Genomic DNA, 26,630 nt, shown 5'->3' with positions numbered 1-26,630 from the left:
TGCATGTGTGTGATTGCTTTATTTCCATCCGTTTAAAAGCCCACAGCTGATAATTATATCCTAACTTAGTTATTATCACTGCATTGTAATTATTTGGGGTGCTCACTTCTCCTTCAGGGAAATTTGTAGAAGACCTTGAAGAATTTACTTAGCATCACTTTTCTGAGTGCCTGTTTTTGCAGAAGTAGGAGATCCAACACACATGTTCTATGAGTGTCAAATGAACCTAATACAAAATAGCAGGACTCTTTCATTTATCGCCTTCTGAGCTCTCAGCTAGAGTATGCTTGACAGTGAATTTTTAAAAACTTTTTTTCATAACACCTGTTAAAACAAAGTTAGGATTCTTTCTGTTATACTAAGATTTTAGATATTTAATACCTGAGCAACTAAAATAATTTTGAGAAAAAATAAAATTATGGATATGTTTGACTAAAAATTTCTGTAATTTATTAAATTTTTATATAACTTCTTAGTAGCACTGAAAAAAAAAGTGCCCAAAATTTAAACTGGCTTTTGCAAGCATACCATTTTCAGTTTGTTATTCACAAATTATTTAAGTTTTAATGATTCTGCATCTTTACATAAACTACTTTCAGCTGCAAATTTCACTCTGCATATTTCACTCATGTGATGAAGATGGGAAATTTTGCTGTGACAGCTGCTGTGGAATTCTCTCATGAAAGGAATCACAGGATGGTTTGGGTTGAAAGGGACCTTAAAGATCATCTTGTTCCAGTCCTTCTACCAGCCAGGGACACCTTCTATGAGACCAGGTTGTTTAAAGCTCCATCCAGCCTGGTTTTGAGCACTTCCAGGGAGAAGACATCCACAGTTCTCTGTGTAACCTGTTCCAGCACCTCACCACTGCCACAGTAAAGAATTTCTTCCTAATATCCAGTCTAAACATACTCTCGCTTTAAAGCCACCACCTCTTGTCCTGCTGTTGCATACCCTTGTGGGAAGTCCCAGCTCTCCTTTAGGCCCCTTTTAGGCACTCAAATGCTGCTCTGAGGAATTATATGTTCAAATTAATAGGTCCTTTAAGAGCAGCTTGAAAAGAGGTACTTATTTCACTAAGAGGACATTACTTGTAGAGTAAGTCTATGAAATGTTTTAGATATTTCTGCAAAATTCTCATAAGAACCCAATTATAAGCTTTTTTTTCCATTGCCAAAAGAAATCTTTAAATAAATTGCTGCAAAAATGAGGATGGCAGGAGATTGTTCTGCCATAGAAGTCACAAAAGTTCATACATGGAAATGAGAGACAGTGCACTCTTTAATTGTGAATTTGAACCGGATTTCAAAGCTCCTTATTTTTCCTAAGTTTTCTTATATACTGTACTTTCAGAACAGAATGCTGAGCAATGAAGTCTTACCAAAGATACTGTCCTACTGTGTTGAGGCATTGACGCTTGCAAATTTGCAGAAGCTCTTCCCTTTTAAATGATACAATGTTCTCAGAGCATTTTTTTGACTAATTTTTCAGAAGAGCACAATTCCCATCTCCCTTCAGCCACAGAGGTTTCTCTGTTGGAACCAGAGCTACCTGGACATTCTTCCTCAGAGCTTCCTCAGCATGCTGAACTCTGAGCCTTCCCAGCCTATTTATGAAAATTGCTGCCACTGTGATCAAATTCAGCTGAGACCTCAATTTGACATTTCCTCCCCTATGAAACCTCTATTTTTGAAGACAGTGATAGGAAAGAGGGAAAGGCAAAACTGTCAGTCACAAAGACTAGTGTGCAATTCGAAGTAGTATAAGAATGGATTTAGAATGTAGGAGGCAGCTGAAGTCTAAACATGTCATTTTTCAATTATAAATGGTGTAGATTCTTCTTTGTATTTTCAACAACTCATTAACTATTATTTTTGGATTAATGAAATGCACTTTTTGAAACTACATGGCATATAAATAAGATAGTAGTTTCTTACTTTTGAGTTCTTTGGACACAGCAGCTTCTTTTTTGTCTGTAAGAGAAAATAAAACAAACACGTGCATAAATACATAGTAAGGATAAAGGTAGACAGAAAGCTGCAGTGTGTGTTTTAGAGGTGAAACAGCTAATTTGCTATGAAGTGCATTGGAATGACACAGTGATTCATTCCACTTCTGTTTGTTTCATGGTACAGTGGCACTAATTTAACCCTGAGTGTAAATATGGGAAAGCCTGTGTGACCCTGAACACTCTTGTTTAATTCTGGTGTGGTAATAGGTGGGGTTTGAGATGTGATTGAGTTACCATGGCTCACATGCAGCAGCAGAGCTATAGCTGCTCTCTATGTGCACCTTGTCAGGCTGCAGAAACGCAAGGGAGGATGTGCTGGCAGCCTACTAACACAGACACAATGAAAGGCGTTCTCTTCCTGCATCTGTTGGCAATCACACATCTGAGGCCTATTTTAAATTTTCTGCCTAACACCTTTTGAACCTGGGGAAACTTAGTCCTACTTATGGTCCACGTAAGAGCAGGCAAAATTCATCCGTGGTTGACTTGAATAAAATCGAAGTGACTTAGCTGAATCACAATGCAGCATGGCCAGGCAATCTACCAGGAAGACTTAACTAAGCTGTTCAGTCTTACTTACATCTAAGGTAGGATTTTTGTGCAACTTTTTTTCAGGACTTTTCTGATGGCCAAGACATTTGAGGTGATATAAGTGTGCAGAAAAACTCAGAGTTAACTTCTTTCTCCATTACAATTCTCCCTCAGAGCTTTTAACCAAAATTTTAACCAAAATCAACATTCTTAGCTCTCACATACATTTTTCACTAGTCTCACCTGTATGACCAAGAAATTATTCAGGGGGATCCTGTAAGACAGGAGCAAAGGCATGCATAGAGCAGTGATAGAAGATATTCCCTTTGATGGTTATGAGGAAATTAGCACCCTCTCTAATAAGCTATAGTGTCCCTGGAATATAGGTAGGATAATGCTTATGTCCACAACATATATGAATGATAAATGAATTGTGCTCTTAAACACTAATATAAGAAATACTTTAGGGCAGAAACTGTCAAATTAAATTGCTTGCAAACCCAAGACTATCCCATTACTGCTAATAATACAAAGTTGCTTCTTTCTCTGTTGCTTTCTAAATTGCTGTGGAGAAGTTGATATGAGATAAGGTAATGCGAATGACTGCCAAGTAGTCTAATAATCTTGAAAAATTTGGAAGAAAAAATATTCCCACTTGGGTGATATACTGCTCTAAACTGAAATATTTCTGGGTTAATCCTCTGCTTCCACTAACTCTCTGTGAAAGCATGTTCTGCAGGCATTACTTCAAAGTATGATAATTACCACATTTAGATGAAATTAATCATGAAGCAGCTTCCAGCCATGTTATCTGGCTAAGGAGCCTATTGAAGCCTTCAAGAAGTGCCTATTAGTTGCCAGATATGAAAATTTTGAAAGGTATATCTTGCAATGATATGAATAATTTATCACAATAATCTTCCATTGCTGGAGGTTGTAAAAAAATAAATAAATTGACAGCATCATTTACAATAACAGACTGGATCTAAATAAAGCCCTCAAGTTCTTTATTTCTTTTTTTATAAAGTTGCCATTTATTATGGCAACATATTTTCATATATTTTAAACCCGTAATTTATTTTGAAAGAATCAATGTGTTTTCCCATCACCTGAAATATATAACATATAATAAATATATTAAATAGCTGTAAATTTTTTTTCAGCAAGAAAATCTTATAATTTGGAGGGGGTTGTGTATTTTTTTGTTTATCTTTAAAGTGCAGAAAAAGTACCAGTAATTGATTTCAATAGCACATATTAATATGAAAATGTAAATAGTTTTAGGATATTATTTTCAAGCCAAGGTGTCTCACATTTGATTTCTAAAGTCATATTTATCCAACCAGGTGGGAGTGATTTACAGAAAATTTTCCAGAGGAGGTTGTGTAGGATCTTGAACCATGAAAGTAATTTTGAAGGTATATAGCATTTACATCTACACATTTCAATGAGATAAATGACCTATTTGCAAAGAAATGAATAACTGGTAGATCTTACAGAAGGAGGGAAAACTGACCAGGACTTCTGAAGTCCCTAAATATGGTTACCTGCTATAAGGCATAACTAATACATAACTTATCAACTCAGTGGAAAACAACACCAAAAATGAATTGACCAGTGAGTCATACTGGTGTCATTTGAGACAATGAGAAATTTGTCTCATTCATTTTTACTTTGCATAGGTCTGGGGTTTAACTTTTAAACTATGGGAGTGTGGTTGGGAACATGACTTATATTAAATCAGGTTTTAATATTCATTATGTCTTTTTCTTAGAAAAAACAGCAATGTGTTCTCTTGCTTCTCGGTGGGTATTTTTTTTCATGTTAGTTAAGAAGAGGAATTTCCAAAAAACCCAGTTTCTTAGAAAATTTTGAAGACAAATTTGATATTTAGGTCTTCTTAAAGGGCTCCTGTAAACCACCCAAATACTGTGCAATTCAAATATTTGGGTACCTCTGAGAACCCTATCCATTTTCTTTTCTTGAAAAAACCTGGAATAGACTATAAAAGGCGAAGCTGATGAAATAATTCATCATCTGTGGAGCAGTGTGAAGCACCCTTTTCTTTTTACAGTTATTCTCCGGAGATGTTTGAAGACAATTGTATTCTGGTCTACATTCTCAAAAAAGTAAGCATGTTTGTACAAGCTCTCCTCAGGTGAATGAACAGGTTTTTCTTTTATTGACTCTTGTGAAAGACTAAAGTACAGTAATACTTAAAAAATTATTTTATTAAAAAACACTGAATATTTAAACAAACATGATCTGACTTTGTTCTTATCTCTACAGGCTAAAATGATAAATTTTGAATTCAAACTAGGAATGAGCATTTGGCAGCCAACACAGCTGTATCTAAGTAGAACAGCAAAGCAGTATTTTTTTTTTCCTTTTTTAAGCATATAGCTCAATCTTTTCCTCAGGCCTCTATCAGCATTCGTTTGAAGTAAACTAGCAGTACACAGTAACTACAAATGACATCTAAACTACACATGGGGCAAGAGAAAAAAATCCCTCTAAGCCTATACAGTGCCTTTCATGGCAGTGAGTCCCTAGGAGGTTGGTAATAAGCTGTTAAACAAGGCTGCCCCAGTGCTCAGGTACAGAGTTTGGTTGTTTGAGTTTGAACAAACTTCCAAAATGGAATATTTCAAACACTCTTCTGAAGCGAATTCCAGATCTGGCGTTCACAAAACTTTTGCACCTTTTTAACAATGGATTTGTAATACAGTGTACATTGTACATTTCAGAACAGGGGATCTTCAGCAGCTCCATGGAACCTATAATAAGGAAGTTCTGGGATATAAATGGATCTTGAATTGTACTCTCTTGAAAGGCTTCTCTGTGCCTTTTTTTTCCTAGTAATCTATCACTCAAACATATCTAAGGGTATTAAAAAATCTTAAAATATTATTCAGATAAATGAGTGTTTCAGTCAGTATACTGATAGCTCAGATAATGGTGCACCACATTAAAATAGCAGCTAAAACCCTTTTAATTATTAGAAACATTACTGCATATATTGTACCTAAAACAACTTTTCTATTTGGAAGCTTACAAAAAAATATGTTGGTAATATCAAATTTTCAAACAGAAACTAATTTCAACATCAGTGGGCAACCACAGTGTCCAAGTTGCATGGTAGCTAATAAATATCCTAATCAAACATGGTGTAGTCCAACAGATTCCTCTGCTGCTGATCTGGACTAAGTACCAAGTCACTGGGGAATTACTAGGTACCTCTGGAAGATATGATTCACTGAATCAAAACCTAAAGAAATATAATTAAAATATTAATCAGTTACTGAAGGAGGAATTCTCACCTGTAATCTCAGCAAAGACTTTCAACTTCTATTTTTTACATGATGATCACATACTAGAATGGACTTAATCAAACCCCACTGACTGGCTAATGGTCTACACATACCCACAGAAAAGAGATTGTGTGATGAAAATGCGTTACACAACGTGACCATAATTCTCCAAGCAGAATGTTCCTAATGAGGCTCACACAAACCTTCCCTCATTTGTCGGTTCTGTTGTTTACTTTGACATAGATCTTCAATTTATCTTGTGATTAGATGTGGGAGAATGAAAAGAGAAGATGCCAGAAAAATGAACAGAAACTTCAAGAATCAGAAATAATTGTGCTGAAAATAAAAAAAAATAATGCTTTCCACCACTTTGAAGTCAAAACTCTGTTGGTTTTTCAGAAATAAAACCAGAAACTCCTGCTTGTTATTACCCCCAAAAGCACAGTCAATCGAGTGCATGCTTTGGGAGCTTGGTTCTGGCTTTGCAAGTACGATGCAACAGCAGAATTTTCATGACACTGCACCTTACAAGTATGACAGCTGAGATTCCTTTTTCTGCCCTGAGCAAGAGTTCATGTGACTGGAAATGAAAATGATAGCAGGTGGCATCTGATGGCTGAGAACTTCTATCATGTGAATGGAAAACATAATTAAAGTCGCCTAGAGACCAGTCTCACTACTGTCTGCTCCCAAGCTAGCAGATGTACCAGAATTTAGAAACAATTTATTAAGTGCCACAATTTGCAGCTAATGTGATTTACAGTGGAAGAAAAGGAACACACCCCAGATAGCTGAGCATTTTTCAAAATTAACTGCTGTTGAGCATATAGTAATTAAGCAAGCATTGTCAAACCTTCTATTAATATACACTATGGTTTAACATTTCTTTATTTTTTTCATTTACTTGGAGTTCTTAAAACTATTTTCCACAATACAGTATTGATTTCAACTGATATTCCAGCAATTCTGAGAAGTGTTCGTTTCTGAAGTGTCTTTAAGAATTTCTAAGTTGCTTTTTAATTTATATTATTTTTGATATTTTTTCACTAATTACATGGTATTACTGAAGGAAATTTTACTTTACCTCTAAAAGATTTTTGGAGTATTTTTTTTTAATTTTGATTTCAGTCACTTCTGAAAGCAGATGCCCATGTATACGGGTGTCACATCAGAGTATCTTCCCTTTCTAGTGAAATGTCTCCATTTTACAAAAAAGATTTTAAAAATTCCACACAACATAGAAATAAAGAAATAATATTTCTTCTTCTTAGTATACTTAAAATCTATGAAGGCTTTATCAAAACGTCTCATTCTAATCTACAATTAAATTTTTAATATGCCCGAACCTCTAAAATTTGACAGCATAAAAGCTGTTTAGAAATACCAACATTTATTCCACCTGCAAAGTTCTGTGTTTGGACCAACACTTGATTTTGTTCTCTGTTTTAATCACTGAGCATGATATTGCCATATGCTCTGTGACAACTTCTGGCAGAAAATCTTGCCTTTCCAAAATAACATTTCTTGGTAGGCATAAGAAAGGCATCTCATTTCACCGACGAGGCTGAAGCTGTGCACAAGGGAAAGCAAGGTACAGCTTCAGAGTCACTACTGCTTCAGAGCTGTTCCTGACCCGATACACAACAACAATAAACTCTCTGACCAGCAACCATCTTGCTTTGAGAATAACGGGGATGACAGGGAAATTCATTGGCAGAGACCATTAAGCCTTAAATCCCAGACTGCAGGTTTTGCATTTCTATCTTTTGCCTGCAGAGATTTCCCCATGAAAAAAAAAAAAAAAAAAAAAAAAAAAAAAAAAAAGGGAAACTGCAGATAATGTTATTATAGCTGGATAAAATGGGCAGATGTAGAGCTTCTGAGTGTTAAAATCAAATTTCCTCAAGCAACATGAGACTGGACTGTAAGATAGAAATTTTAAAATTAACTGATACCCACTGTGGCATGTAAACATGCTTGAATAGTGTAGGGCAATGAAAAAAGGAGCTAGCTAACTAAAATTCCTCTGTTGTTGATTACAATAGAAAATTGGTGATAGTACTCTTAAATGTAAACAGATAATTTCCCTCTGAAGCAGGAAAAACAGGCAAAACTTTCCATCCGCTCTCTGAGATGGGTACCTTCTCACTTCAGCTTTTTCTCTACTACTTCTCCACTCAAAGTAGCAGGCTTTTTGATAGTTTCTAAACTTCTTTGATGTCTCCAAGTCCCTTCTGATGACCAACCCTTGGAGGTAGCACCTCTCTGCAGTGTCTCCTCACACCATCAGGTCTATCACCATTTGCATAGCAGCTCTATATTCTGTGCGGCCAATGAGTGCCTGCAAGCCCTGGGCACCAGAGCATCAGAAGCAGACAGCAACCAAAAGCCCCAGAGCTTTTGAGAAAGTGCTTTGGCAATGCACATGGATAAAACACTAAATGTTATCTCAAACAGATTTCCCAAGATCATTAAGAGGGTTGGCTCAATAGAGCAAAAACTAAAGCAAGTAGAGGAGGGATGTGAGAACACAAGTGATTCAGTTATAGTAAGAGAAAGCCTGTTCTTGGGAAATGGCCAATTTCAAGCATAACATTGGTTCATGGTTCCACTTATTGGTGATTTCTCCTTTCTACTCTGTAATTGCTGGAATGGATTCAGTCTCTCCACTGCAGAGCAGGTAGAGAAACTTTTTCATGTTAAATACATGCTCATGCATGAAGAGTATCCTGGTTTGCATCAGAAATCCTTTGGCCAGACAGACTAGGGCAAGGATCATCTCCCTGAACTTATACAGATGAGGCTGAACCTCGAATCCTCTCTCCAGTTTTGGGCCCCTCACTTCTTAAAAATCACTGAGGGACTGGAATGAGTCCAAAGAAGGGCTGGTGAAGGGTATGAACCACAAGCCCTGTGAGGAGCAGCTGAGGGAGTTGGGGTTGTTTAACCTTGAGAAAAAGAGGCTCTGGGGGAACCTTATCACTCTCTCTCTGCAACTACCTGAAAGGATGTTGTAGCAAGATAGGGATTAGCCTCTTCTCCCAGGTAACAAGCAGTAGGACAAGAGGAAATGGCTTCAAGTTGTGCCATCCTTCAAGAGGATGTTTAGATTGGATAATAGGGAAATTTTCTTTGCAAAAAGGATGCTCAAGAATTAGAAGAGGCTGCCCAGGGAAATGGGTGATTCAGCATCCCTGGGGGTGTTTACCGTATGTGTGTTCACTTGGAGACATGGTTTAGTGGTGGACTTGGCAGTGATAGGTTTAAGGTTGGACTCGATAAGCTTAAAGGTGTTTTACCTAAAAGGAAGCCTAAAAGGTTCTATGCTTCTACATTATCTTCTGTGTTCCTCAGGCATGGTTTAAAAAAAGCAAAACTCAGGAGCATGATATGAAATTGCAGTCTTCCACACACAGGAAGCTGTAAGTGCAGGTAATTAAAGAACCTGCGGTCCTTTAAAGAAAAGGTAATGGTTTTTTGTGTAGTAAAACATAAATTTAGTATTTAGTATGTAATAAAATTACATCCTAAAATTTAGGAACCAGATATTTCCCTGGAATAACCTTTCATTTGAATTAGTGTAAATATTATAAGAGCTCAGAATTTTCTTCAGCATTTTTTATCTTTCCTTGAAGCAGCTGGGGGATGCACTCTAAACTTTCCATAATAAAGTTCAGCCCAATACTCTTTGAATGATTCAGAAGAGAATTTTGGGTTAGAATGGGCTTTGTTAAGTGCATGTATGCTATGCATCCTTGTGATATCCCTTTCCGTACATCTCAACACTTATCCATTTCTTTCTGTCTGTTGGATAGATATACAGATGGAATCTATAGACAACACTAGGAAGAAGATATTTTCATATCTCTGAACACAAAGGGTGTCAACATTCTCACTCTGTGAGAAGGGAAATCTTAAATAATGAAATGTCCATCCACTCATCTTTATAGGGGACACACTACTCTAATTATACTCTCATAAGTGAAGCAGAATCTATGAGAAAGCAACTTCAAGCAGAACATACTGCAATCAAGCTAAAAATCAGTGCTTTTATAACCAGTTATGCATGGCTCTTCAGTTAAAGAACATTTGCCTGTTATACTTTCCTAATCATTCAATAATACTTTATCTGACTTACTCTCAGAGTTACATGTGGCAAGCCACAAAATTGGCTCTGCTTCTTGGAAAAAAGATCAGGAAAACAAGCACGGCCATTGGGAACATTTACTGAAAGGTTACACAATCATAACTAAAAGTGAAGTGTATATAGGCTTATATTTTAAGTCAGAAATACCTCTGATCTATGAACCTTTATAGGGGAAGGGCACATAAAGGACTGAAGTATACTTTCAATTCAGTGATATGAATGTCTTTATCTAATATGTACTCATCAAAACTTAATAAAAGCTTTTAAGCTTTATTTCAAGGTCAAGGGAAAGGTGTGGGGTTTTTTGTTTTTTGTTGGTTTTTTGTTTGGTTGGTTGGTTGGTTGGTTGGTTTTTTGTTTTGTTTTGTTTTTTTAATTTTATTTTTAAGTGTAAAGCAAAAGAAAGGAAAGAAAATCATCCTGATCTCAGACTCTGAAGATTCGTCCTGACTGACTTTAACTGTGATTCAAGCCATGAACTTGTCTATTTAGCAACAGCAGAAAATAACACTGCATAGTTATGTCGTTTCAACCCAGTGGATGTATCTGTGCATGAACGTTTACATAAAATAATAATCCCAAATATCAGGCCTGCTGACTCAGATACACATCTTATTTTGAGGGCATGGAACATAGAACAGTTTTTCTTCATTAAAGAGATTAACTTTGTATTGCTTGAGACATAGGCATATTCTAATCTTGCTTTTTCTGGATATGACTGGAAAAATAAACATTATATTGATTCCCAAACCAGCATAAAGAGGGTTGAGGAAATAAATTAGATTCTTTAACAAAAGCTATGCCACCCAGCTGCTTGCACAGCACAGGTAGTTCTTTCTATACATTTGAAAGTCCAAAGGCAATCTGTCTATTTTGTTGCCTGTGTGGACACTAGATTATTTATCACCTTCAAGCTTGGTTATTTCTAGTATCACATCTCCCCAAAAAGTTCTTTTGGAGTCTGACAATACAGTGTAAGAAGAGGTTGCCTGTCAGACACTAAATTACTCCTTTGCTTTGCTCAAGGAAGATTCTCTTGCCAACTCATCAAAAAGTGAGGGGTAGTCCAAACCCAAGCCTTCTCCCTTTTATCTGTATTTATTAAAGGGTTGACATTTGTAATTCTTTGTCAATCAGATCTTACCAACATCATTCACCATTTTCCTCTCTTGCATATCTCCCCCTACTTTGTGTAGCTCAAGATTGAAAAGAACAAGCACAAAACATCAGGTCTGGATGGAGCAATACTCAGCGTTGACTTGAAAGCATTCAGCTCCTTATAGTAGGCGAAAGGGCCAGTGAAAAGTGCATTGCATTTATTTGTCTGCTGCTAACATTTCACGGACAGGACAGCTGCCACAGACAGTGAGTACTTAACTCTTTTTGTGCTGGTGATTTCTTTGTACAACATATGGGTGGGGTGGGGGGACGGTGTTGGTGTTGTGGAGGTGGGAAGTTAATAAAAATATTTTCAGTATGGAAATTATAGGGGAAAATACTGTTGCTACTCCCTGGATGGAACGTGGTCAACATACCCAACCTCCCCCACACAATACTATCTGAGGGGGACTAAACAGAGGGTGGAGTGGAGTGAAGACTGCCGCCAGATTCTGTCAAAACCCTTGCATAGAAGGGAACTCAGTGGTACTTACTAGTTGATAAGCCACAAAGGAGCTGAACACCAAGAAAGATAAAGGAATGAAGACCTACTGTTGAGTCAGCAGCTCTGGTAAAATCGCTTTCCTTGGACTGATGCATGTCCCAATCCCAGGATTATCTCAGACACTGTACTGAGATACCCACCACCAGGGTACCACCACCCCTCACTGAGTAAAGATACAGATGTGTGACTAAACTCACTTGAGCTGCACTTGAACGTACATTAATAATACAAACCTAAATTAAGAATCAACAGAAGTTAGGGAAGACTCCGTCATAACTTCTGAGCTCAGTCAACGGCCTGAACTTCTCCCCCACAGAGACACACATTGGGTAAAAGCTGTATTTAATGCATACTGAATGATCATCTCTTTAGTTTATTGCTTGGAATACATTTTTGCAGTCAGACACTATCACTGGCAATCCTTCAAACGAAACCTGTCGCAATTTTATTAATAGAGGGCTATTCTGTGTACTGTTAATGTGAGTCCTTAATGGGTGCTAGCAGTCACTGGCAGAGGAAATGATGTGGAAATTCAGGAGGGGGTCTCTCTGTTTGGCATGTGGCTCTGAACAAGTCAGTCAAAGCACCCTCTTATCTGGCAAAATGCTTAGTGAAGAGTCCCCATAATGGGACACTGACAGGCTGGTTGGGCACAAGGATCTCAGTTTTTGCGGGATACAAACAGACTAATCAAACAAGAAGGGTTTAAGAAAATCTCCTTTTTTCACATGACAGTGGGCAAGGATTGGAAAGAATCTGTTTCCACTAGAGCTGGTTCCTAGTAAAGGAAAGAGGAGATGAGTCTTCCACCTGAGTCACCACATCAGTTGCAATGGAGAGTCAGTTAGACTGCGTCAGTCAGTTAGACTGCGTCAGTTCTTATTGTGACGTTCTTATTGAGAGACAATGGGAAGGCAGGAAAAAATTTTTCTCTTTCCCTCTTTTCATTTCATCTAGTTTCTATCTCTTGAACCCATGAAAGCTAACCATGTCCTGGAATGGCATAAGTGTTTGGTTTTGTTTTGGTATGGATTATGTTACCATTCCCAGTAGAAAAACTCTTTCAATAGGTAATATGGCACAGAAACACCATGGTGACTTTGCAGTCTCTGTACTTTTTTACTATAGCAGAGGAGGTGTTTAAGAGCTCAGTTCTCACAGAAAATCAATGGGAGTTTTGTGTTGGGCCTGTGACGTGTTTGTATATCCACCAGGTGACTTGTTCCATTTTTAGGCATGTTTTGAAATCATGTTCTCAATCACTGATGATGATGGAGCACAGAATTCAAAGTCCACTGAGTGCTTTGAGGTTTTGGTGTAGGACATGTTTGAACTGCATTTTGTCTTCCTTAGGAGCAGAATCCCTTAACAACAAGCCACATGGAGACCATGAGAATTGCCTTTCTGCTGTGTTTGCATCTCTATTCTGCCAGATTTTTTTCCCTTCTTCCTCACTGTGAACCTGTTTTTATTCTTCTGTTTTTATCTGTTTGGAGAGATACAATTTGATTTTTACTAAATAGCCATATCTGTCTTGGGGATTTCTGGAAATGCCAGTTAGGAAAGCAGAGTTTTCTATTTTCTGTGGAAGACTAAATACTTAGAGTATGACTGCCAGTCATGTGTTCAGCTTAAAAAGGCTTATAAAAGTAATGCAGAAAGGAATTTCTGTTTTACCATTGAACCTGCAAGGCAGTTGTCTCCAGCTGCATTCCTTCATTGACTCTTCACTACATTCTCTTTTAGCTCAATATGTATATCTCTGAGGGTTTACCTCTGTAGCACTCAAGGCTAGAACACACCATCAGGCTATCTAATCTGACATTTTCTTGTCAGAGACTCCTATATTTCAGCTAGGCACCTTTTCAACTGATGCGTATTTTTCATTAGGTAAACAATCATCTTCTGCAGACACCAGGGAAAGCAATATCCACCCTGTGCTGTGGTAGTTTATCACTCTTAGTGTTAAGAACATGCACCTCATTTACAGCCCGGATTCAGTTAGCTTCAGATCCCAGTCATTCATTCTTGTATAACTGTCCCTACCATGTTAAAGGGAGCTATTGTAGCCAGAATCCTTTTTTCTTTTTCTGCAAAGGTACTTAGTATCCACAATAAGCAAATCACCTCTTTCTGAAGAGATGAATTGAATACTTTATTCTTCTATGTGAAAAAAAAAAAAATCCTTACTTTGTAAATAACTCAAACGGCTCTTTTTTTTTTTTTTTTTTTTGGAGGGGGGGGGTTGTGTGTGTTTTGTTTTGTTTTGTTTTGTTTTGTTTTGTTCTTTCTCCAGTTTGGACATGCATGCAACTTCCAGGCTCTTCAGTGCTTTATAGACAGGTGATAAGGTGATATGTGGCCATGGTCAGTGTCCCCTGTTACAAGGTTTATAATTTCATGTCTGTATGAAAAAGTATCAACCTCAATTTTCCATTCACCTTGTCAGTTTTAAAGCTACCTTCCAGATGTAAATGTAAGTGCCAATATAACATGAGACAGTAGGAAATTGGGCCCCGAGGTTAGAAAGACTATATTTGGGTGTCACAAGAGAACATAACTCTGAGTAATGGGATAAAATTAAGCAAGGGAAAATCTAAGCAGACTGGAATGAAATACTTCTTAACTGTGACACCTATGACGTAGAATAATCTTCTGTGGGAATGGAGGCCTAGTTACTTCAGACATTTAGAACTAAACTGGCTAAAGCACTTGAAGATATTTTGTAAGGAATTACCCTGCATTGCCAGAAGGAAGGATTAGATGACCTAGTAGGTCATTTCCATCTCCTCTTTCTGTGATTTTGTTATACAGAGCCCCACAAACAGGAAATTGTTATCAAAGTCAAGAGATGCCCTTAAACGCTGTTAATGTAAGAGAAAAAAAGAGTAAATTATATCACTTGCTGGTAACAGTGCAGGAATCCTAATCCAGCATTTCTGTGGGTTAGTAAATGCTACCAGTGCTGATGGCTGTGTGTATAATTTGTGAAAGCAGTAGCATCTACTAATGAAAAAAATGTCAGGAAACTGAAAGTGAATTATGAATAGGATCCAGGAGAAGAGAAGTGGGAAAGGAAAAATCAGAATGGGCCTGACATGCATAATAGGGTCATGAGCTAGTTATTAGCCAGGAATGGATTATAGTAGAGGAGATGAAACCTGAAGCTGCAGTCATCCATCTGGGAAAACTAGGTGCTTTTTATGGGCTTTGGTTCATATAATGATATTACCAATTGGAATCATAATTAAGATGAAATCAGAGCAAGGGGCTTTGCTAGAAGTTATATAAACCCACAACAAGCCAAACCCCTGCGGAAATGTGTAAGTGGATGAACAGTCTAGCAGAGAAAGCTGTCAAAAGAATATTGATAAGAAACATCCTGCAGAAGAATCACTCACTTCCTTAAGTTCCTCCTTTGTTTTCTGAGTGTGCTTTAAAGTGGTTTATTCCTGAAACTGCTCTCAACTCATAACACACAGTGTTTTCTTAATTCTTGCTCTTAGACATTCATCTGTCTGAGGAATCACAAAGAAACTCATTGTTTACTATTCCTCTTGCTTAATTTTTACATTTGTCTCTTCTCCTAATCTTTCTAAATCTAGCTGCAAATAAATGCACCCTGTAAGTTCCTGTTCTGGGTTCAGCTGGGAGGGAGAAGTTAATTTTCTTCATAGCAGCCTGCATGTTGCTGTGGTTTGGATTTGTTACTCAGACATTGTTAACAAACCTGAGTTTTGGCTGTTGCCAAACAGGGCTTGCACAGCATCAGAGCTTTTTCACTTTCCCACTCTGCACCTACTGGGGGGAGCAGAGAAAATGCTGGGAGAGGACATAGCTGGAGCACCTGAACCAAATTAGCCAGAGGTGTATTCCCTACAATATAATGCCATGCTCAGCAATAAAAATTGAAAGTAGAGGATAAACAGCGGAAGGGTGTTCTCTTCTCCAACTGGCTGGGCATTGGTCTGCTTGGCAAGGTGGTGAGTGATTACATCATTTGGTTTTCTCTTCTTTATTTTGTTTATTAATCTGTTTTTGTCTCAAGCCATGGATTTTCTCACTTTTGCTCTTTATGTTCTCCTCCCTGTCATGTTGATAAGGGGAGAGTGAATGAGTGGCTGTGTTGGTGTTTAGCAGCTGGCCAGGGTCAACTCAATACAGAGTCTTTTCATTTTTTTTTTTTTTTTTTTTTTTTTTTTTTTTTTTTTTTTAAAGAAGGTAAAAACCCAGTCAGATAGGGTTCTACCACTCAAAATTCCTATGTTCTACTTGTTCTAGCAGCCATTCTGGAAACTGGTCTGGTCAATCCAAAATGCATCACATCACTTATATGTGCACTCCAGTTCCTAGGTGACTCAGTTTTTACCTTTTCCTCACACTTGGTTTAATAAGCCACGAGAAAATTTCTGAATAAAAATGTTTCATTTTCTGTATATGACCAACCACTTTCAAAATACCTTGACTCTCTTCTTCTGATTTCACAATTCCATTTTTGCCTTGTAAGAAACCTAAATTGTGACAGCTTCTACATCTCACTGGATGTTGCAGATCTTACATTGTGGCCTCCTCCGAAACCACCCATCATCCTCCCATCTGCTGACATCAGTCGTGTGACATCTCTCACAAAAGGGAGCACAAGACACATCACACTGTCCAAGCTGGGCTGCTTAAAGTTGTCAGACACTCAGCTGGAAATGCACTTTTGGCAGTGGACAGTGTAGAGTGAGGAATTTCAAACCCTGCTCTTGAGAGGCAACGGAAATGTCTTCCTGTAGATGTGTGCAAGCACAGCCCATTTGCTCATCAGGAAATCATAGGATCAATCTTTGTATCCCCAATGAAACATTCAATCTTTTGCAATTAGATCAGCCCAAAGCTTTTTAGGACCTTTTTAGGACTACTTCTCTAAATCAGTGGGTTAGCCAAGCACTTTTTTTTCCCTAATTATAACTTTTGTCATAAGGGATATTTTAATCAAATTTTAGTTCTCTGACAGTATTGAAAGTATCTACATTCCAAAATTATTCTTCTGAGAATACTGTCACATTTAGAAGACATTCTAACATATTTCTAGCCATGAAAGCAGTAGGATATGCATCATGGGAGGTAAGTAGTAGGTTCGTCATTACTTCAGCAAACTCTTTTTAAATAGCCATATTTGAAAGCAAATAAAAAACCCCCTCAAGCATACGGATTGAAAGAAAAAGAAAATCCGCCACCAGGTGTCAGTAGTGGTTCTTTTATTGTAATGAAAGGCTTACTATTAAGACTGGAAAGCTAGAAGCCGAGCCAAGGTAGTCAGAAAATTAAATGCAAATTTTTAATTGTTGTTCAGACCAGGAATTTAAAATGAGAGAAGGAATTTCTCTTCCTGGCTATATAGAGGACAATAACAAAGAAGATGCTCTTGCTGTATAAAATGATCTTTTTCTTCCATTTCCTACTAAACCATTGTGGGTTTTGTTTTCAAATTACAAAGACTGTCCTTTAAAGAAAATGTGTCTGTGGTCAACCCATGGAAAAAGTTGCTGGGACCTGGTCGGTCATGTTTTCTCTTGTCTGGTCACCTCCACTCTGCTCTACCTACTACTAACATTCTTCCTCCAAGAAGACAGGCTTAAAGACAGACTTTCTTGCTGTCTTGATCTCTCTGGGTAATAGAGTAGCAAAAATAACCTGGTGTTCCCAGTTTTGTGGCAGACATAAGGTACTGTTTTCAACTTTTATGTCCAAGATTAACTTTTAGTTTGCTTCTTTCATGACTGCAGAGAGACTTCACTTGGTTGTCACAGTGACATAATCAAAATGTACCTCGGTGTCTGTAACTTTAAGCCCCCAGAGACTTTTCCTATTCAAGAGGCAAAGATTTACCGTGGTATCCAGAGAAAGACATCACCACTCCCCTCCTCTGCTAACACTGCCTGGTGTGAGACATACAACACGTTATCATGCTTCATAAATATATCTTTACCATATTTATCAATGATCTGGATGAAAGGATCAAGTACCCCTCAGTCAATTTATGGACAATACCATGTTGGGCAGGAGTGTTGATCTGCTGGAGGGCAGAAAAGCTCTGCAGAGGGACTTGGGCAGACTGGATTGATGGGCCAAGGCCAATTGTATTAGGTTCAACAAGGTCAAGTGGTAGGTTCTGCACCTGGGTTGCAACAACCCCATGCAGTGCTACAGGCTGTTCTAAGGGTGGCTGGAAAACGAACTGGCAGTAAAGTAGGTGGGGATGTTGGTTGACAGCCAGCTGAACATAAGCCAGCAGAGTGTCCAGCTGGCCAAGAAGGTGGATGGCATCCTCACCTGCATCAGCAATAGTGTGAGCAGCAAGACTAGGGAAGAGATTGTCCCTCTGCACCTGACATTGCTGAGGCCATACCTTGAAAGCTGTGTTCAGTTTTGGGCCCCTCACTCCAAGAAAGTCATTGAGGTACTTCAGTGTGTCCAGAGAAGAAAGAGCTGGTGAGGAGTCTGGCCCACAAACCTTATGAGGAGTGCCTGAGGGAGCTGGGGTTTTTTAGCTTGGAGAAGAGGGGGCTCAAGGTAGGACCTTATTGTTCTCTACAACTACCTGAAAGGAGGTTTCAGAGAGGCAGATATTGGTCTCTTCTCCCAGATATCAAGGGAATATCAAGGGGCAGGAGGGAATGGACTCAATCTGTTTAGAGGAGGTTTCAATTGGATTTCTTTATTGGAAAAATTTCTTCCCCTAAAGGGTAGTCAAGCCTTGGAGCTAGCTGCTCAGGGAAATGGTTGAGTCACCAGCTCTGAAAGTATTTAAAAGATATTCAAATATGTAGGAATACATATTTAATGTGACTTGGCAGCTGTATAATAATAGTCAGACTCAATATTCTTAAAGGTCTTTCCCAACCTAAATGATTCTGTGATTGTGTGATAGAAACATCCAAAAAATGGGTGTGCAATCACTGCAAGCTAGTTCCTTTATTTATGGAGCAGCTCCAATGCTCCTTTGTAGGGGCTTGTACACTCTGCTGGGAGTATGCATATAGCAACACAACAAAATGGAAGTCAGATCATGCTCCCTGATCTGGGATGAGTAGATCTGCACACCAGAACTGCTCAGGGAGGTACTTAAGTGGAGTGGCCCTAAAGCATTTGTCATTGATGTGACAGATTAAAGGGAATATTGAACACTGGTCCTGTTGATAACTTTTTATGATTTTAGCAAAACCATTTTCTTCCTAAACATCAGCGGCATTGTCTGATGTCTGGTTTATCATGAGGGAAATAGTGAAAGTGTACAAAAATTTGGGATCTTTAATCCAGCTAGCATTGGTTTAGCTTTCAGAAGGTATGTATAAACAGAAGATAAATATGTAGACAACTGGCCTGGATTGCATGTCTGTACCTGAATTTCCTCATATGGGAAGTGGAGGAAAAGACACTATCTTTCTAAAGCAGTTATAAGATTTGTTATCAAAGAAATGCAAGAATAACAGAAAGATCATTAATGACAGTTGAAAGACAATTTTAGGTAGGAAATGGTGTGATGATCCAGGTATTTCTTTTTGCTTTATAAACTTATTTTACCCATGTTTTTGTTTTGAGAACTAAAACAAGTGGGAAAGGAGTATGCTACAATCAAAGACAAAGGCTGATGTGAATATCACTTCTAGGAAGACTGATTCAAGAAGGAGCAGGAAAGCTCCAGACTCTGAGAAAGAGGCCATCAGGAAAAAATCTGCAAGTACTAGTGACTGAAAGCACCAGTCCCTGTATATTCATTTTCATTTGGAGTTGGACACCGAAGCTTTAGGGCAGAAGGTCCCTTTTCTCAGTCAGATTGCAGACTGGAGCCCCCTGGGCTGATTTCACCAGGACAAACTTTGGGAGAGCCTAGCAAAGGCTTATATCAACTGAGGTGTAGCAAGCCCCTTAAAGAGGGTTTGGAGATGCAGCTCCTTCTTCATTCAAAGTAGCACTCGATAGATTTTTGTAAAAGGTTTTGAAGTCTGACTGTGCCAGACCCTTCTGTCTGATGATTATGTTTGTTCCAGTTAGACCTCTGAGTTTGTAATAATGGAATTCTCTATTTTTCAGGACAATTAACACAATGCTTTTGTATGAACTGAAGGTCAGAGGATTAATGTGGTTTTATCTACAATGCATTTTTAAAAGCTAATTAAGAATTGTTCCGTTTTCTCTGTACAAAAGACTGAGAACATTTCATATTAGATGACTCTTGACTCTGCAGCAGCAGAGAGGGGGGGAGAGAGAGAGAAAGAGAAACGAAGGAAGAGAGAATTGGAGAAAGAGTGAGCTGGCATGCAAATAAACAAATATATCACAGGCATACAGTTAATGAAGAGCAAAAAAAAAAAAAAAAACAACTCCATTCTGGTAGCAGTAGAGATAAAATTGTGTCTTGGACCAAAGGGCCAATCTAAAATATTAATCTGCAAATATATTCAGTATTTGCAATTACAAGCATTTCTTGCTAGAGCAAGAGAGATGGAGAGGAATACAGAGAAGTACTTCTCTCAGAACATTATTTTAGAGAGGTTTTCATCACTTAGTGCTTTCAGAGCACCTCTTACTCTCTCTCTTTCACCTGACCAACTGTACATGACACCATTCCTCTATGGGGTATTCCTGCTTTGCAGGTCTCCAGCCAGAGATGAGTCTTCTGGGGAAAGTATACAAGGGTGTGGAGCAGCGGTGGGACTTGGATACCAGGAGGACCTCAGAGCAGAAGGAGCTGCCCACGGGCATGGGCATGAGTGTGGGTGGCAGTGAGAAGGCAGCTTGCCCTGAAAACACCTCGACTTCATGGATTGCAAAGGTCAGGGGAAGCAAAATGAGACACAAACCAGAGACATTCAGAGGCAGTGCAAGAGTTTGAAAACCAGGTTGAGGAGTTTATTTTCAGTGCAATGGCCTCTGCCTAGCCTTTTAAAGTGAAAAAGTAAGAAAATTGGAAGCTGTTCCTTGCTTTTGCATGCTTATCTATTCTGCTGATTCAAGTGCTCAGAGGTTGATTTTCTGTGTCTGTCCAAATTAATAAAAGACTATCAGACTTCGAGGTGCCTCATTTCAAAACTGGGCTATGCACTGCTATTCTGTTGATCAAACATGGCAATTTTTTCAGGCTTAAAACATTTTAGGGATAGCAACGGGTTCTGCCAATCAAAGGTAGAAAGTGTATATGCATTCAAATAAGCAGAAAGAGGAGTAACAGCAACATGTGTAGCTAGAATACATTATGGATTACCATCCTCTTTCAAAAAGGCTAGTAAACTCCAAAAATGCAGCAACCTACAGAGCTAATAAAAGGGACAGAAATGTGCAGATATCTTGGTTTGTCTAATTTGTGTCTTTCTAGCTTTGGTAGGATGACTCACTGGATTTAGGAACTGCTTGTGAAGATGAACATATTAATAACTTTATGCTGCAGCTCTGCCATAAAATGTAATCTTTTTACAATTCTGTATTCTCAAGTGAAATACAAGCTTAGAACCAGAATAAAATTACAAAAGATATTTGAATTGCTATCTTATGCTCTTTTTAAACCTGTGTTTATACATGAAAATATGCAACTTAACTAAGAACAGAATATTCTTTTTCATCTCTATCCCTTCCCCAGTGTGTACAATTCTCTACTATAAAAGACATATTTAAATATAGGGCTACCAGGATAATTGTCCCAGGTAATCTGTGCATTTTTATGTTTTCGCAAACGTAAATTACTGTTTTTCTTCCCATCCATAAACATTTGAATAGGAAAACCTGTGCAAACCACACATGATTCAGTGGCAAAGAAATCAGTTGCTTATAGCAATCTGTATGTGTAACCCACAATATTAGTAAACAATGGGATATAGATCCTTTCAGCTTTTGATAACACTCAACAGATTTAAATAATTACAAAAGAGAACACAATGCTTGCATTGAGGACACAGTAAATACAGCCCTAAATATTTATATCCTATATTGAACCTTTCTCCCTGGCTTTAGGCATTACACTAATCCACAGAAAGGTTAATCTGAGTACTTGAGTGACAGATAGAGCATCAATTGGAGGCAGTGTTTCGAAGTGTTCAGATGGTAACCAACCACTAGACTGAGCATTTTGTTTCTCCTTGATTTTAATGAGACAGTTTTGCAGGCTGTGTCACTTACTGGAGACACTTCTTCATTTCTGCATTAAATATACTTGCAGATTTACTGAAATAATGGGGAAGAAAAATACAATATTTCTAGTGTAGACAGGACCCAAATTGCTAATCTCTAATCTTATTTAAATATTTATATTTTTATTCATGAAAAAAATCAGTTAGGTTTAGGATATTCACTAACTTCAAAAAAATCTTTTCTGGGCATGAGTAAAAATTCAGAAAATAACCATTTATTTTCTCCCTCACTTAGCAGTTTGATATGGTCACATTTCTGTTTATTACTGAAAATGATATGTGTTTGTAAAATAATTCATGGAAAAATGTATGCTCTCCATTCAGTCTCTGAAATTAGTTATGCTCTTGATAGATTTAGTGTATGAGTGAAAGCAGCATTTGTAATTTATTTGTAAATATATTTGCATTTACAAATTAATTATATTTGTAAAAGTCCCAAGATCATAGAACAGAAAATGACTAAATGAATTTTATTATATATAACAGATATGTATATAATATAATGTAATATAAAATAATATAAACACAATGGATACATATACATATATGTATATATATACATATATATATACTGTGATACATCTGTATCTATCTATCTTGGATTATTGAATGATAATGAACTACATACACCCTTATCTCAAATGTTTAAAACTTAAACATGCTTACACTAAATAGTCAGATACCACTGCAGAGAAAGTCAGGGTTCAATTTCTTACCTGTTATTTTAATTTCAGGGACTGCTGTCTTCTCATGAGCTTTCTCCTTTTTTTCTGTTTTTTCTAAGATTTAATTAAAAAAGAGTAATTTGATGTGCTAGAACTCTGAATTATACAATCAAATATGCAGTCACCAAGTCCTGGTGGCACATACTGAAAAGAAAGCGACTTATTTGGGTGTTCAGATTATTCCCTTATAGCACTTGCACCCAACTAGCCACAAAGCAATCAGTTGAAAATGAAAATTAATCAGTATGTATCAACTGTGGATGATCTGGACCTTTAATAATTCATCAAAAGTTAGAAAAAAATAATCAGTGCATGAATGTGGCATCTTTTTAGCTTAAGTTCCAGTAGCAATGAGATCATTAAAAAATAATGCATGACTTAAATATTTCGCATGAAGCAACACCTTAGTGGATTTTTGGTGCTTTCTGAAAATTCATGATCAAAGTATTATTTAGATGGATACCATGACTTTGCAGTTTGGTCACTGCAAGTTGCAATTGTGATTCTATAAAATAAATAGATCTACCCCACCTTCAGAAACTGTACCATGAATTGAGTGATATCTTTCATGAATATCGTGTATTGCTGTATAACTATGTCCTGTTATATATGTTAACATTAAATTGTTTTAAAAGCCCATAGATGGCCACCAAATGGGTCATTTAATTTGTCAGAAAAGGAGTTTAGGAAATACTGGATGCTGAACACATTAGGCATGAGATACTGGAGAGGTGGAAACATGCAAATAGTTACTGAGCAACTAAGAGAAGGACAATACAGCCAGAAACACAGGATTAGCTAACAGAAAACAATGAGAAATTAACCAGAAGTGTGAGTAAAAGCTGAATGAGGCCAGTAAGAAATGTTTCCAAACCATACCTTTCATCTTAGTTTCAGTTGTAGCCTTCTTTTCATCACTCTTTTTCTTCTCATCTTTTCTCTCTAAAAGTAGAAATCGAAGCTCAGCTATTTTTACACAGAAACACATAAACAAACATATGCATGTATGTATGCATTCATGTATTTATGTACGTGTATATGTATGTATATATATATATATATATATATATATATATATATTTAGTGTATGTATATATATTTGGGATGCAGAATATACTGACTGCAACATGTTCAAGATTTCATTGGCTAGCCACTTATTACCAGCAGCTCTGAGATACAGCTTAATTCCCAGAGAGTGAATGTGATGCTCAGGATAAAACTGCAACGAACATGCACACTAGATTATTACTTAAATACTTATTCAAGAAACTATGCCCATAAACCCAGTGTAACTAAGAGTTTGCTGTGGTGAGTCAATAGCCACGCACCTGTCCTGCTTCTTTTGTAAGACCTGACTGAATGATAGCAAAACTTGCATCTGGTACTTGGGAACAAGTGTATAATGCCACAAAACCCCTGCATATACAATATACGCTTAAAACACTTTTTATTAATTGAATCTCTGAAACTGTCATTACAGGACTTTCGTTATTCATGGAGAGTTATTATTAAAGCACTGTCTACAAAACAACATGACATTATTTCAGAAATATTTGCCTCTATTTTGGCAGTTATTTGGGCAACAGTAGAAATAAGGAGAATATTTTTTTTATTTTTTTAAACAAGCCACAACAATTTAATTACTTATTTCATGAATATTTTGAGTAAGAAAATTGAGAGTTCAGTAAGGGACATGAGAAAGTTATAATTCTTATTTTTCCTTTTGGAAATGAATCCCATTTTTGATGGGAAAGAATACAAGAGTACAAGAATAGCTAATCTGAGGGCTTTTTTAATTGTTAATCCATGAAAAGTCAAATTTGTTTCCTTCAGTTTGTGCTGTATGGCTTTGGGTATTAAAACAGTTAGTGAATCTATAGTTTTCTTTTCGTGATCTTTTACTGTCACAAATGTGGATAAAAAAACAATTTTTATTTTCTTACAAAAGATAGAACCATAAGACTTTAAGCAAGAGCCTTTTCTTTAATTGAAAAATATTTAAGGTATAGGAATATTTTCAAATCCAAGAAACAAATATACTCCTGTCCCTTGAATAAAACTAACATGAAGATAAAGGAAAACTTTAAAAAATAATAATAAAAAAACTTACTTTTCACTTCTCTAGGTACCACAATAGACTTTTCTTCTGCATGGAAAAAAATATACAAACAGGGAAAAAATTAAAATTTGTATAACATTTTACCTAAACCAAAAGAAATATGTGTGTCTCAGTTAAAAAAAAAAAAATTAAAAATTGCTGGATTTTTAGAGTACCTGAATTCCACAGTCTGTGCATGTTGATTTCATGAATAAAGTTATTTTGCCTATTGTGGAGGCAATGTATTTATCAATATTCAGGGTCTCCTCAAATGATACTTCTGCTGATTTTCTGGCAGTTGGCTTTAATATTAAGCATAATATAGATGAGTTCCACTTCTTTCTTGTTTTAAACAGACTTATTCAGTGTGTTTCCCTTGTTATTGTCTTCAGAAAATTGCCACATGCTCTCTACAGAATGTTTCTCTCAAGAGTTTTATGTGCTTAATTATTCCTGCTGAAACTCTGAGCACACTACACTTCAAATTACAAATTCCTCTGTGTTGTGACCTTTCTCAGGTATGTGTGGAGCATTAGAGTAGGGCTCATCCTCCACGAACTTGTTTGGAACTTCATATTCTTGCATACTGTAATATTGATATTGTCTCTCTCTCTCCCCCGACACACTTCTCCAGAGACATGTGCTAGGGACTGTGCCTGTCTGGTCGAAATGGAAGTCTCTTCAGCTTCATATTTCACAAAAGCTGTTTCACAGCTCCACTTTCCTGTGCTACTCATGACTCTTCAGTGCATTATTTCCATGTGCAATGTGGATATCCTCTAATTTCTAAAATGTGGTTTAATTATTTGCATACTCTGCCTGAATTAATCAAAACTGTTAAACATGTTAAGTGTGTCATTTACTGACAGAAAAGAGCCTCCTTCTGTCTTCCTTCCATGAGACTTTAATTATAGTAACTAGAGGCTGAAGTGCTGCGGGGACTTCTGTAATGTCCATTTTTTCCTGAGTGCCTCAGTTCTGATGAGTCAGATTGATTTTTTTTTGTTTGTTTCTTACATTTCAGGTGATGCACAAGAATAATCTGTAAGCCCAAGGTCCTTACAACAAGATTGTCTTAAAGCCAAGACCATTTCTGCCTTTGAATTTGTAGCATTTTGCATGCCTCTGGGGCCCAGAAAAACCCACATGAAATCTGCCTTAAGTTGCATAGCAAGGTTCAGAGCCACATGCATCTTGAAAACCACAAGCTGAGGCATGGAGCTTTGAGAGGTGAAGCTTTGTATGGAAGATGTACAGGAAGTGGCAGGAATTTTCACTGCCAATAACCCAAGCAAAGACGATGACATCCCTGGATGCAGAATCTCCATTGCCATTTCATTCCACCAATTAATGCCACTGACATAACTTTCTTCTATCAAGCCCTTAAGTTCCATTATTCAGAGTGTCTAGGCAGCTTTGAGATGTCTGTATTTGTTATGAGATTTCTGGGGGAGGACTATATAGAAGTATTGAAGGACTGTGGCCCCAATTTCCCAATTACACTGAAAGATAAGCACTCTTGCTCAAGTCTGAGGAAAATAGTCACTGAGCTTCCATTCACATCTCAGCTGCATCTAGCCCCACTGATGCCCCTCACAGCTACCACTGACAGAAATTTCTGTAAATGAAAACGATGGACTTGGTGAATGACTATTATGGAAAGAGCTATTTCTGACTTAAGAAAGTAATGCCATTTCTTGAAAAAATTTATTTCCTCTCAATTTGAGCAGCTCACATTTAGAATGTTGCATATTAAATGTATATTTAACACCAGAAAAACTTGTGATTTCTGAAGCAGTAAATGTAGTGGGCTCTGTGTAGATATGTACACAGCTAAATTAAGAGGCAGAGCAAATAATTAAATAGGAATTTAGGCAGGTCTTTTGCACTGTAAAATATGAGCCCCATCTGTTAATTGAAAGCATTTACGTTTTTAGCTAGGAACAGTTACAGAACTACAAGGGGCTAACTGCAT

The 26,630-nt window shown here is 37.3% G+C and overlaps 1 protein-coding gene and 2 long non-coding RNA genes across 40 annotated transcripts in view; 2 read left to right on the top strand and 1 right to left on the bottom strand.

The window, feature by feature from the left end:
• TRDN (triadin) overlaps positions 1–26,630 on the bottom strand; it is a 225,433-nt gene that overhangs the window by 97,430 nt on the left and 101,373 nt on the right. For 35 of the 38 annotated variants that reach the window (XM_066179292.1, XM_066179289.1, XM_066179279.1 and 32 more), the window contains 4 exons: positions 24,668–24,703; positions 23,437–23,523; positions 22,549–22,611; positions 1,938–1,973 (listed from right to left, as the gene is read on the bottom strand). In XM_066179292.1, the coding sequence (XP_066035389.1) occupies positions 1,938–1,973; positions 22,549–22,611; positions 23,437–23,523; positions 24,668–24,703 (222 nt within the window). The remainder of the gene's footprint in view (positions 1–1,937; positions 1,974–22,548; positions 22,612–23,436; positions 23,524–24,667; positions 24,704–26,630) is intronic. The other 3 variants (XM_066179283.1, XM_066179296.1, XM_066179275.1) reach the window with 2 other exon arrangements.
• LOC136287010 (uncharacterized) lies at positions 2,468–6,690 on the top strand. Its single transcript, XR_010720048.1, has 4 exons — positions 2,468–2,598; positions 3,889–3,960; positions 4,617–4,671; positions 6,097–6,690. It is a non-coding gene; the product is annotated as an uncharacterized lncRNA (long non-coding RNA).
• LOC136287012 (uncharacterized) lies at positions 15,552–21,181 on the top strand. The gene is made up of 2 exons (XR_010720050.1): positions 15,552–15,646; positions 20,306–21,181. It is a non-coding gene; the product is annotated as an uncharacterized lncRNA (long non-coding RNA).

Source organism: Chamaea fasciata, unplaced genomic scaffold (genome assembly GCF_029207755.1).
Source record: "Chamaea fasciata isolate MVZ Bird 193981 ecotype frontalis unplaced genomic scaffold, bChaFas1.0.hap1 SCAF_3, whole genome shotgun sequence".
Taxonomy (NCBI): domain Eukaryota; kingdom Metazoa; phylum Chordata; class Aves; order Passeriformes; family Sylviidae; genus Chamaea; species Chamaea fasciata.
Note: the sequence above shows the minus strand (reverse complement) of the source record. Positions and strands in the feature narration are given on the sequence as shown.